This window comes from Salvia splendens, chromosome 10 (assembly GCF_004379255.2).
Source record: "Salvia splendens isolate huo1 chromosome 10, SspV2, whole genome shotgun sequence".
NCBI lineage: Eukaryota > Viridiplantae > Streptophyta > Magnoliopsida > Lamiales > Lamiaceae > Salvia > Salvia splendens.
In genome coordinates, this window is record NC_056041.1 from 10,818,351 (window position 1) to 10,832,111 (window position 13,761).

The 13,761-nt window shown below is 35.9% G+C and overlaps 2 protein-coding genes across 4 annotated transcripts; both read right to left on the minus strand.

Moving 5' to 3' along the window:
* Positions 1-3,788: 3,788 nt before the first annotated feature.
* LOC121752605 (protein PHYTOCHROME KINASE SUBSTRATE 4-like) lies at positions 3,789-4,751 on the minus strand. The gene has a single exon (XM_042147726.1). It carries the CDS (start codon positions 4,749-4,751, stop codon positions 3,789-3,791), a length of 963 nt encoding a protein of 320 aa, XP_042003660.1.
* Positions 4,752-6,987: 2,236 nt separating this feature from the next.
* On the minus strand, positions 6,988-13,506 carry LOC121752948 (UBP1-associated protein 2A-like). Of its 3 annotated transcripts, none has more exons than XM_042148052.1 (4): positions 12,031-13,506; positions 10,459-11,184; positions 10,073-10,155; positions 6,988-7,570 (listed from the first exon to the last, which is right to left on the minus strand). In XM_042148052.1, exons 1-2 carry the CDS (start codon positions 13,412-13,414, stop codon positions 11,174-11,176), a joined length of 1,395 nt encoding a protein of 464 aa, XP_042003986.1. In that variant the 5' UTR covers positions 13,415-13,506; the 3' UTR covers positions 6,988-7,570; positions 10,073-10,155; positions 10,459-11,173. The 3 variants fall into 3 exon arrangements, with proteins under 3 accessions (XP_042003986.1, XP_042003987.1, XP_042003988.1); XM_042148053.1 differs by having other exon boundaries at positions 6,988-7,587; XM_042148054.1 differs by lacking the exons at positions 6,988-7,570; positions 10,073-10,155 and having other exon boundaries at positions 10,871-11,184; positions 12,012-13,506.
* Positions 13,507-13,761: the final 255 nt, after the last annotated feature.

Consider the following 13,761-nt stretch of genomic DNA (forward strand, 5'->3'; position numbering starts at 1 on the left):
AATGCGCGATACCCGAACCCACATTGAGCTACAAGAAGACCTAATCAAACACATGTGGGCGAAATTCGGCAACGAGTAGTGGTTTTTTTAATTTTAGGATTTTAATTATGTAATTTTTAATTTTTAAGATTTTAATTATGTCTTTTTAAATTTATTTGTAATTTGTAATGTTATTTCGGTTTTTTTAATGAATTTTCATATTATGGAAATGTTTTTGTTTAATTGAATTTTAAATTGAATTGTGTCCGTCCTTGCGGAAGAGCACAGCTGTGGGTGTTGTGCTCTTGCCAGAGAGCATGCAGAAAAAGTGGGGCCGAGCCCACAACCTTACTCGCTGGCAAGAGCACGGTTGTGGATGCTCTAAGTATGCAACTATCCATTAGTATGTACTAAAAAGCACCGGCAGCCATCATCATACTTTTATTTAGTAGAAATCAAATTATTGTGTATTCTAATATTGTTGAAAATATAATGCATTATATGCACCTAAATAATAGGATAATATAGGAAGTTTAAATTAGATGTGTGTGTGTGTGTGTGTGTTTTACTCTTTTTTTGAATTTGTAGCACTTTCAATCAACGCATTAAGGAGACAAAGAAAAACCTATGAAGAAGTGGAGGGATTCTTTAATGATTAATGGAGAATATCAACGTGCATGCACCTCAAAAAGGAAAAAAAACTACTTTATGTTTGGCTTTAATCTTAAATTAGGTAGTATGTAAATTATTAATGGTATTGCATTTTTATTGTCATGCAGAAATATATGTGACAACTTAACATAGATCTCGTATAGGCTTGCCTTATTAAATTATTTTGTATGTGCGAGTTTGTCTTGCATTAGATTGGATATCGCTTTAATTAACATATTCAGTACACGGTTGGGTACGTAGAAAATTAATAGTACTAGCAATTTATATATTAGTAGAGAATAAAATACATATTTATTAACAAAATATTACTATACAGGTATAAATAATTTAGAGGACAGTACTTAAGTAGTTTTAAATTTCCGACGAAAGTATAAGGTGATAAAAAAAAAATTAAAAAAAAAAGTGAACAGTTTCCCTAGCTAATGTTAAATTAATAGTACTACAATACATAGTCTAACGTCCATTGGCATCCATCGACTATTTATAACTATTAATTATGGGATCAGTTTCTTGTTAACACACTAAAATTCAGTTTTATTCGATCAATTTCACATGTATATGTGTTACTCCTGCTACTATAAGCACGATTCCTAACATTGTTTCGTTATTTAAGGAATTTATCTCCCTAGACATTGGGAGGAAAGGAATTAATGTCTAATAATTAAAATAAAGTCCATAGAATCTCATGAATGTTACGATGCCTATTTTAAAAAAATGCATCGTTTTACTAGATTGATGAAACTTCAAAGTTTGCGGCTATTATGAACCTGCAAATGTTTCAAAAGACGGCTTCAAATTTGAGGTGTGTTTTTCCGACAATATTATGAATATAAGATAACTATTGAAATCCGACCCGTTCACACAAATCGCTCACAAGCTGATAGCCTGATACACATTAGGTTAATCATTAAAATTTGTTATCAATTTATATACATTCAACTCAATTAAGACATCTAGTTATAATAGTTCACTCAATTGATTTGTGTGGACATTAATATATACTCTGTTTGAGTTCTTGAGATTAGAATTGGGAAGTAGAGGAATTTATTATTATTTTTTTAATCGGGCTGACGATTTTAGTTTTTAAAGTTATTGTTTGAACCTTTTTTAATTTTACGTTTACATGAAATGTCGAATTTTTTTTATTTTAATTTATTTTTTAAATTTCGAATTTTATTTGTGCGGGCGAACTAGCAATTTTCGGCCACATTAATTTCATGGGGAAAATAGGGAATCACAAAACAATTTATATGTACCAATCTCAACCTTTTCAGGTGAAAATCACACGAAACTATGATTTCAAATTTCTAACATGGCCACGTATTGCAGGAAATTCCAAATTTGCATTTGCCTAATTAAATAGTCTAAACTAGTGAGTTATCGGGGCAAAGCACATTTAACTAAATAATTATAAAGTTTAAAGATTACATTTCATTGGGATTGTTTAAAAAATCTTGTTGTTACCAAAACGTGTACTTACAAGTTACAACGAATGTATAATGTAATTGCATATATAGTGAAGGATATTCATGAAGCGTACATCTTTAAGATCAAATGACTAAAAATACTTCCCTAACTCTGAGATTAAAAATGTTTGTATTTGAACTATTTCCATATTAGAATCTCCTAATCACTATAATTAAAGTAATTCAGGGCACAAATATATACTCACTCTCCAACCCAATAGATGTCTCATATTTAGCCCTTGCGGATTTTAACTAATTGTTTGACTTTGTGAAAGAATGTGGATAAAAAAGTGGATAGAAAAATAAGTGAAATTTGCGAGTCTTACTTTCATAATTAGTTTTATAATAATTGTGAGCATAATACGTTAATATAATGAGAAGTCCACTTACTAAATATAATAAAAGTGAAATGAGACAATTAATGAAGACCGAATGAGTATTGTTTTTTGCAATGTTTTAAAAATCGGACCGGCAAGCGAACCGGCGACGTTACTGGTTCACGGTTCAACCGGTCCAACCGGTCGAACCACCGGTCTAACCGTTTTATTGTTGCAAAAATATATAAAAATATATTAAATTTAGTAAATGATTTACAATTAATAATATATCACAAAACATTAAACCTTATAGATAACTAGTGATTTATAAATATAAATAATATTAAAATTTAGTAAATATAATCAGATATATATATTTAATATTAGTTAGTCTAGATAAAAAAATTTAATATTTCATGTATTAAAATAGATAATGTTTATATTAATTTAAGAAAATTTATTTCATAAAATAATATATAATATATAATTTACTTTTAGTTTATTTTAATATATATATATATATATATATATATATATTTTAATCAAGGCTCGATTTATTCTTTTTAGGGTTAGCGTCAGAAAATTTTAAACTTCCAATCCAAATAAAGTTGAGCAGATACCCAAAAGGAAAACCTATTATATCTTTATATTTTGGGTGACGCACAATTTACTACAATAAAAAAAAACTATTAAGAATATTTTCTAATGCAATTAAGAATAATAATTTGTGTTTCTAAATATACCACCACTCTTTAAAAAGCGTCCTTATTGTTAGTGCTTCAATTAATATTAGAGGAAACGTTCTAAAAATAAGCAAAATATTAATTAATTTATCTTTAATTTAAGAATATTTTTTTTGCATCCTAAATTATTATTCTTTTTTAAAAAAAATCAACACAAGTAATTGCGTTTAAATTTTTTTATCCCTATAACATAAGTTTTTTTTTAGTGATTCCTCGACATTCTTACATCTTTGTCCAAAGTAAATGTTGATCTATAATAGGGGTGAGAATTCAATTATTCGATTAATTCTAGCATCACTTAAAAACAACGTTTATCTTAAACCATCAAATTAAATTGTATAAACCTGATTTAGAAATTTAGTATTTGGAACATTTGAATAATCATACAAGTGTAAATAAAAAACCAAAAGCATCGTATTGACCAAACTAATAAACAATCAAACCAAAACAAAATTTTGATCTTTACTTTTCAGCAAGAGATACATTTTGCATAAACACCTTTAAATTATTGTAATTTCATTAATTATATTTAACCACACTACAAATTAAATTCCCAATTAACCTTAGGTTACAAATCATTTCAAATATCTTCCACTCACGCCGCCGCATCATCATCCACCCGCCGTCACCAACGGCGGCGATCGAGAGCTCCCCGGCCCCGGTCCCTCCCGGCAGCTCATCGACGTCGCCCCACCGTCACTCTTCCTCCTTCCCTCGCCGCCACCCGCCTCCTCCGGCGACGGCCTTAACGCCTCCACACTCTCCTCCGATTCCCCACCGGAGGGACGACACTCGCTAGCCGAAACGCTTAGCCGGCTACGGAGGAGTCCGTTCACCGGCGCTGATTTTCTATCGCGGCTTGAATTTCCATCAACCGAATCAGTCAACAATTGGATCGGACAAGACGACGCCATTTGAGTAGAAAACGCTTCAATCTCGAATAAATCCGAGCTGGCATCGCTTCCGACGTCGTCCTCTTTAGCGGCGGCGACGGAGCTGAGGATGGGGAAAGTGAAACTGACGGTGGCGTTGATGAATGGCCTCCCCGTCGCCAGTATCCGCTGCTGACCTGGCGCCGCCTCCGATGCCATAATTCGATGTATCTCAACGACGTCGTCTTGCTCGTAGCTGTGATCTGCATGCACGGTTTTAGAGTTTCTGTTGCAGCTGGATTTGACTGAATCCATCACCACAATCGGCCTAATTTGATCCGAATCGGAGGCGATCACCTCCTTCATTCGAATCGATTCGCCGTCGCAGCAGCATCTTCTTCTTCTCAGAATCCACTTCTTAGCGGCGAACCACGCTTTGCTCGCGCGGCGGCGCGCCGCGGCGGTCGTGGTGAGGAGCGCGGTTTGGCTGTTCCAGCTGGCTTCCGCCGGAGAAGAAAGTGGATCACGAGATTCAGGCTTCTTCTTCTCTACTGATATTTTGAGGTCGTTCAATTCTTCGTTGAAATACTTCTCAGCATCAAAAATGCTGATTTCAACATCTTCAATGGCGGTTTCTGTAGCATTGGGCGTGGATTCAAATGATGATTTGTCATTTATTTTGATTGTAGATAGTGAATCCATGTATAAATATCTCACTCTTTCTCAATGTGTGATGTGATGAAGAGGGAGATGTTTAATTAAGCTGAAAAGAGAAATATATTTATGTGCATAAAAAAGTTACCATGGACTAAAAAAGAACATTTCGAAACATCAATAATGTGGTATGACCTATTTCGAAAGTCATGTTGAACTGTGAATGGGGGGCGATGCCCAAGGTTTTCGGTTCGGGCGGTTAACCGTGGAACCGTAATCGGCGGTTCCTGTTCCGAACCGGAACCGTGAGATTTAAATCGAACCGAAACTGTCACTTTTTGAACCGTGGTTCGGTTCAGGTTCCAAAATTTCGGAACCAAAACCGTGCCGGAACCGCGAAAAACCGCCGAAAAATCATGAAACCGTGCCGAAACCGTCAAAAACCACCGAAAATGGTTGTTCGGAATCGTGAAAAACCGTAAAAAAACCGCCACCGTAACCGCCGGTTTTGAAACCGGAACCGTAACCGTGAAACACCCTCGCGGTTCGGTTCTTGTTCAACAATTTCCAAACCGGAACCGGCGATTCCGAACCGTAACCGCCGGTTCCGGAACCATGGGCATCTCTATCTAACAACATGTCCAAGTTTGGTGCATGAATCTTTGTTTTATACAAACTACAGAATATGTGTCTACTTTTCAATAGATGATTGAAAGCTTTGTTGTTGTTATACTATTAAGGATTTCTCCCATCCCACTTTTTTAATGAGATACTAAATCAAATAAAGTGAGCTGGTTTAAATGATAATTGAAGGCATTGATATATCTCAACTTTAATCCTACAAAGTGAACAAAAATTCTTATCTAAGCTATTCCTCAAATGTAAACGCTTCTTATATTTCGTGGTCTCATTTTAGATTTCTTCCACCAACTATGTTTTACAATTTCAAAATTATGAATTTTACTATATTTTAATGTTTTAAAATGAAAACTATGCATGTGTGCACGTGTATAAACTAGCGATTAATTATTTCTCAGTACCAAAATAAATTTAGGCAAAAGGCACCATATTGTTTTGTTGAATTGAAAAGCTGCAACATGTGCGAAAGTAGTTGTCTGGTTAACGAGTTAGCATTGAGGGATAAATTAATACTCTATTAAAATCACAAATCTTGACCTAATTTACAATTTAGATTTTATTTGCAATTGAAATTTGATCAAAATCTTGCTGGACCAATTCTCAACAAGTGTTGTTGGAACCACTCACATGCCTAAATGTTCATTTCCTCATAATGGCAGTGCTTTAATTTCTCACATAAAAAAATCCATGGAAATTTTCAAATTTCGGCCGTTGGAGAATTTGGAAAAGTTATAATTAAAATAAAATACTCATGTTGCAAAACCAAACTATATTTGTACTACTCCTTCCATCTATAAAAATTAATCTCATTTGTGGATGACACGTGTTTTAATAATAAATTGGTAACGTAGGAGGAAAAGGAAGAAAAAATGGGTAAAGTATGAGAAAAGGCGAGTAAAATATACGAGAATTTCTATTTTTGAAATAAGATTATCTTTCGTGGACGTTCCTGATGTGTAATTTTCGAGCTTTTATATTAATGGATTAAAAACACACAAGTTTAATTAAATAGCTCTAATATTACAACCTATCTGCAAGAGTACAGAGTCAGCTGTAGTACTTCGAGTGTCGAACCACAGGGAGGCGTAGATTATTTAATAAGAATTGACAAGATTAATAAACTAAATTTAAAAACTAAAATATGAAAATGGAGAAACTCAAGAGATTGAGAACATTGCTCCTAATATGCTCCAGATGTGAATTAACTTAATTGACCAATTAACCTATGGATTAAAGATTAATCTAATGAAAGTTGTAATAAACTCGTTCATTCTACTCACACTGAACATGTTTGTAGATGCTTGAATTTAACCTTGCTGAACACTAAGATCAAATTCGTACTCGTCGGATTATCACTCCTACAGACGCATAGTAAGCTCTAATCCAACTTCTACGTTCAAACGTACATGATTCATTTACAAAATCAATTAAACATTCCTACAGACGCATAGTAAATGTCCAACAATTATTGTAACGACATGTAAATCAACTTATCCAAGATTCATATGCTGAACACGATACAAATCTCAAACTCTTTATCTACGTTTCCAACTTTTAACCAAGTTAAAGAGACATTGGCTAAAAGACAAGTTTGAATCATAAATCAGGCTGGAATTATAATTCAACGTAAAAAGCACTGTAGAAAAGATCATAGAAAAATACTAATCCATAGAATCCAAAAGTCATTCACATCTTTCACACATTAGGAGCAACGTAAGAGTTTAGCCTAAGCACATGGTAATAATAACAATTAAAACCGTAGGAAGCTTGCTCTTGTTGAGTAGAATGGAGATATGGAGATGGATCGTCGGAATGTTGGTCGGAATTTATTCCTTCTCTTCTTCCTCCTCTCTGTCCCCAGCCGTCTCTCTCCTGCCTTTTTTTTAATTAATTCCTCTGTCCCCCTTTGTCCTCCCATCACGTCACCTCTCTTTCCATCTTTTAAGCTGCCACTTTTTCTCTTGGGAAGGGAAAAACCGCCGCCTTTAACTGCAAAATTACAGTTATAATTTATCCACCCGGCCGGGTGTATTATTGGGTACAAAATTCACCCGGCCGGGTGGCCAATTTTGAGAGCTTTCTGTCCTCTCGCTGCCTTCTAGAAATCACCCGGCCGGGTACATTATTGGGCATGAAATTCACCCGGTCGGGTGGCCACTTTTGAGAGCTTTCTGCACAGCTTTTCACCCTCCGAGCTTCCTTCTTTGTTTCACCATTTACTCCTCTTACTACACCATAAAACACACTTTTGCAAGCATCAAACTATATAAATCATGTAAAGTTGTGGGAATAACAATGTAAATTTGATTCACATCAGTCCCAAAATGAGACTATTTTTCATGGACGGGGGAGTAAGTATATAATTTATGATTAAAATGCCAATTATGTACTACCACTAAAGTTATAAGAAGTTTGATTTGATGTTAATCTAGCATCTCTCTCCATCAACTTTTTCACCATCTCTTTTCGGTCTTGCTTCAACTTTGCACTTCATTTCATCATATACAGATCAAGCATGTGCGATTCTCTCTCTATCTCACAGCAGACAACAGTTCGCTAAGCAGTCTGATACCATTATCAGGTGGGGAAGAGTGAAAAGGTAGCAGTAGACACACTAATCTTTATGAACAACAAGAATCTTATTTTAATTTTATTTTCAAAGATAGGCCCCATTTAATAGTAAGTGTGAATGTGATTTGTGAATTGGAAATGTTTATCGTCTGTTTATGGGACAATATAGGCTATTGAAGATTATCAGATTGCAATTTCTTATCTTTATCACTTTTCTCTGGAAAAGTATACGTAAAAGCAAAAAAAATTCATCATTCCGTACTTTAGGTTTTTGTCTCTAATTCATGTGCCAACGATTAGGCTTGCACAATGGTTCCGAACCGCCGGTTCCGGTTCATGAACCAGCAGTTCACAGTTCATCATATGCATGAACTGGAACCGGACCGCCAAGGGTTCCGGCAGTTCCGGTTCCGGTTCAAAAAACCGCCGGTTCACGAGGCGGTTCAAAAACACCGGTTTTTTGCCTAAACTGCCAGTTCCGGGCCAGTTCGGCGATTCAACCAAAAATTTTAAAAAAATTATTTATAAAAAATAATTTTTATATTTAAAAACAATTTTTACAAATAAATGAATACAAGAAATTCATAATAGCCCATATATATTTGATGGACTTGCGAATTTATGAAACCATTCTTGGTTGTTTTTTTTGTATAGAGACATCCTTGAATGTTTTATGTTTCACTTTCAATGTGTGACAAAATCATTCTTGGTTGTTCTCTTTTATGTATTATGTATAAAATGTGCTTAAACAAATTTCAAACAATAAGGTGAAAATTACAATTTTATTGATAATAAATTTCAATAAGACTAAAAATTACAACGTATAATGAATACATTTTATTTATAAAAATTAATAAACACTACTTAAAGTTAAACCTTTTGATTTTTAAAATATCAATACTTAATATTGGACTTGAGCATTTAAATTGGAAGGGAGTGTATTGGATTATTCTTTTTTATAGTTACACATTCTTGGATGTGTTACTCTTTCTTTTAATGTGGGATAAAAGTCATTATTTATAAGTATATGATAGATCGTACATCATTCTTCCTCTATATTAATACTCTATCTTCTATTATTATAAATTAATAACAAATATTATTACATAAACTATTATTCATTAGTTTTTTATCATTAATGATTTGATTATGTTTATAAATTTAAGTATATGTTAACTAATAAATAATATTATACACATTAAAAGAATAATTCTTATACAAATTGTATAAATCTAACAATAATTACTATACAAATAAATATTTTCTATATACAAATTATATTTCTCAATAATTCTTTGTTTTTATCAATCAAGAATATATTTGAATAATAATTTTGTTTATATATATATTATACAAAACATGAAGAAAAGTAGAAGATAAAATAAAGTTTTGTATCCCACATTGGAAAAAGATGAATGAATGCTCGAAACATGCAGTTATAAAAGAAAATACTTCAATATATTTTGTCTCACATCGAAAGTGAAACATAAAACATTCATGGATGTCTCTATAAAAGATAAACAACCAAAAATGATTTTGTCTCACATCGAAAGTGAAACATAAAACATTCAAGGATGTCTCCATAAAAGAGAAACAACCAAGAATGGTTTAATAAATTCGCAAGTCCATCAAATATATATGGGCTATTATGAATTTCTTGTATTAATTTATTCGTAAAAATTGTTTTTAAATATAAAAATCAATTTTTAATTTTTATAAATATTTTTTTTAATTTGGTTGAACCGCCGGTTCAAACCGGCGAACCGGCGGTTCAAGCTTCATCATTTTTCCGAACCTGAACCGGCTTGCTTGAACCGCCAGCCGGTTCCGATTCATGAACCGGCATTTCCGAACCGCCGGTTAACTGCCGGGCCGATTCGGTTTGTGCATGCTTACCGAAGATGCTGTTTTCCACCACCAATGCATGTTCAATCCAACCTTTTAAGCTGGAGATAATGTGTTAAAATCTGTTTTCTTTTTTTGTTTTCTTTTTAAATATATTAATGGAAGCACCTATTTCATTTTACTACTTTATGAAATATATTAGTCCCTATGTAAAGAATAAGGTATATTGTCATTCTCACACATGTGATGTGACTGTAGTCTAGGACAAAAAATATCTCATTTCAAATGCAACTAGAAATTGAATCAAACTCTACCTGTTAATAACAGAACGACTCTTTGAGTGAGGTCAAGAAACCAAGCCATCATCCAAGGCTTCATTGGCTATAAATATCATTTCCTGCCAAAAGTTCAAGTTTTTTCTGAGTTATGAATTATGAGAGTGTATCAGTAATCCATTTTAACAGCCCTAGAGATGAAATTGCAGTTACAGACTTTGTCTGATTACCAAAAATAAAAAAAGATACGATGTATTTTCATGTGAAGTTAACAAATATGATCAGAGTTCAGATATGAGAGTGACTGCAATTACAAGCTGAGGGATTTGATAATGGCTATCTAACAACTGCATACAAGAAATACAAGCTTCAATAATCTAAAACTGTAGGGAAGTATACTGTTTTTAAGAGGAAACAATGCATACCTTCATCTTGTAAGCTCTGCTAAGATGTAAGCTCCACAGTCGTCTACCCTACCAACGCTTGTGCATGACGAACTGGCAAGGCAGGTTTTAAGACCATGAACTGAACCTTGGAGATCGTATTGGATGTATGTGGTGCAAGACCTTGACACAAATCTAAAATAGGCACAATGGCACCATATGCGAATAAAAACTTATGGATTCAAATATCCATATATCACTCCAGTTTGAAAATGAAAATTTGGGGATCTTATGAACTCATCACAAGATAAATTGCCATTGATTCACTGAGAGGATTATCTTGATCAATAGGCTTCTGTGTAGTTATAAATTATAGTTGAGCATCTCCAAAAACCAAATTTTAAAGCATAAAACAAAATAGGAGGAAAAAGTATGGGCACAAATGCAAAATCCATAGGAGAAGCAGACCATATTTCAAATTCGAACACGATCAGAAATGGATGAAATGATACAAAAGGTCGCTATTCATGAAACACAAGTGAGGGAAATATTAACAATCACTATTAGGAGAAGAAATTTTCACAAAATAAACCAAAACAATGGCCAAAATCTGTTACAAACCACTTTCCAATAAAGCTCTCCTGTCTATGAGAAGATAAGTTTATAGAGGATAGATTGGAAAATTGTAGGCACTGCCAAAATATATATGAATATGCAAATGCCTGGTTTGTGAAGACCGATTGAAGCAAAATCCCATTCATAGTTTCACTGTGAGAAGAAGAAAAACAATTGTCAAGGAAAAATGTTAATGGAGCAAGAATTGGGTGAAGAGGCTAGGAACACACCAATTAATATTTAGAAAATGAAATAAAAGCAGAGGTATAAGAAATTGGAAGTATATAACATTCTTCAGTTTAAATGGAGTATTATAGTAGTTACCAGATTTTTAGTATATCATACCCATTTTGTTGTTCTAAACTTCTAATATGCAGTGTTAGTTTATGATTGCTCTACATAGTGACAAACACATTCTGAGATGGATCTGTATGGCTTTGTTAATGATGCACACCAGATTATTTGGGTGTATCATTCACAGACACATATTTTACTAGCAAGTAGAGTATAACAAAAGTAAGATTGATCAGCAGAAACAATTTTCTGACAAAGATGCAGTCTTTTGAACATGAGGTGATACACTTACAGACAACAAATGAACCACAGCACTCACATCTTTGGTTTGTTATTCGTAATCAATTATCAGACAATTAGCATCAATTAGTATTTAAATACCAGACCTATGTTAAACTTGATATCTGTTTGACGACTTAACAACGACATCTAAATTATTGATAGGCAAAACAAAATTGCCAAATTTTATCAACTATATTCAGGGCTTCTCATGATGAGACTAGAAACCCTGAATGATAAGTTGTAAATCAAGCTCTCAAACTGACCTGAGATACATCACTAACAGTTCTCTTAAGACTTTTCTAGGAAATCCAACATAAGTTACATTACCAATTCAGATCACAAGGCATATTGACAGCATAGAGAAACAGAACATACAAATAAGCTTAAGTGTGTTTAAAGTATACCTGTTCAAAATCTACTGACCTTTGCGCGGCCTAGGACCCTGGCGTCCTCTGCCACGACCTCGCTGCCTCATTTGGTTGGTCGGGTATCCCCATTGATTCCAACCCCCTTCCAACCCAGCTGATCCCATGTTTACTACACCACCCATTGCGTATCCACCCGGCACCACTACAGTGTTGTTATACATCCCTGTGGCTACTCCAAACGCCCCGAGAAGGCTCAATGCCTGTCCTACTGCAGCAGAAGGGTCCATCTGCATATAGGGAGGCGGCACCATAGTTGAACCAACCATACTAGGATACACATTGTCGACATATTGCAGATTCTTAGCCCCGCCCTTGTGAGGCTTTGGTCCATCAATTGCTTGTTGGCAATGCAATGTAACCCCTTCAAATTGCTTATGAGGCTCGCTCAGCGCCAATTTCGCGCTCTCAACGGTCTTATATGTAAACAAGCAGAAGCCCTTCGGCTTGCCAGTCTCTCTATCAAGCCCCAAAGGGCCTTCCTCGATCTCCCCATACATGGAGAAGAAACTCTTCAATTTCTCCGGATCCAGATCCTCCCCCACATTACTCACAAAAATCTTCCTCTGTGTATACTCTGTCACCGGTTTCTGCGGAAATGCCGTAGCAATAGACCCCACGGATGCCAGCTGGGACGACGTCATTCGTTCGTCGATCAACTTCTGAGGATCCTTCAGAGCCTGGCGAGCTTCGAGGCGGGTCTTGAAGAGAACGAACCCATAGCCCTTGGATCGGCCAGTGGCCTTGTCGGAGACGACGCGGCAATCCTCAATTTCACCGAATTTCGCGAACTCCTGGAACAGCGTCTCCGTGGTGGTGTCCCACTTGAGGCCGTGCACGAATATCTTCCGGTTGGAGGGTTCCACATCCGCCGAGGCCCAAACCCTAGCCGCCACGTCGGCGTGGCAATCGGCGGCTTCCGTGAGCAATTGGACCAATGTTTCTTTACTAAATGCAGCTAGGACGCTCTGAATCGGCTCCTCCTCCGCCTCGTCGCCGTTATTGTTGCTCTCAATTGGCTCTTCGCCGCCTCCGTCGTGATTGCTTGGAATTGTCAACGCGTTGCCACCAACATTGTTGATCGGGATTGGCTCCTCTCCGACGCCGCAGATGATGTGTGGATCGTCTTCTTCAGCATCCGCCTCTTCTTCCTCGTCTTCTTCATCTTCCTCTACCACTTCCACTTCCTCTTCCTCTTCCTCTTCCTCTTCGTATTCCTCTTCATATTCCTCCTCGTATTCCTCTTCTTCTTCTTCTTCATACTGAACTTCGTCGTGCCTAATTTCTTGTGCTACGACTCCAGCAACGATCTTCACATCCCCATTATTTTTTGAGGGTTCCGCTTCGAGCTTCCGCTTCTTCGCCATGTTAGGATTGTGCATTCGGAGAGACTCTAGGGTTTAACGGTGGCGACGAAGTTGATCAATTTAATTTCTTACTCATCTTGTTTTTGGCTCAAATTAATTTGCATGTCGTCAATGCGGCCCGGATTCGGATTTGACCCGATACGACCTTTAAATTTATAAAGTGCATCAAGACATGCCCACCGGTTCCGGTTCCGGCGGTTAACCGCCGAACCGGAACCGGCGGTTCCGGAACCGGAACCGGAACCGGCGCAATATTCCCGAACCGGAACCGGCGCAATTCGGTTCGCGGTCCGGTTCAGGTTCAAGATATTTCGAACCGGAACCGTCACCGAACCGGCGGTTCGGGACGGTTCAGAACCGGC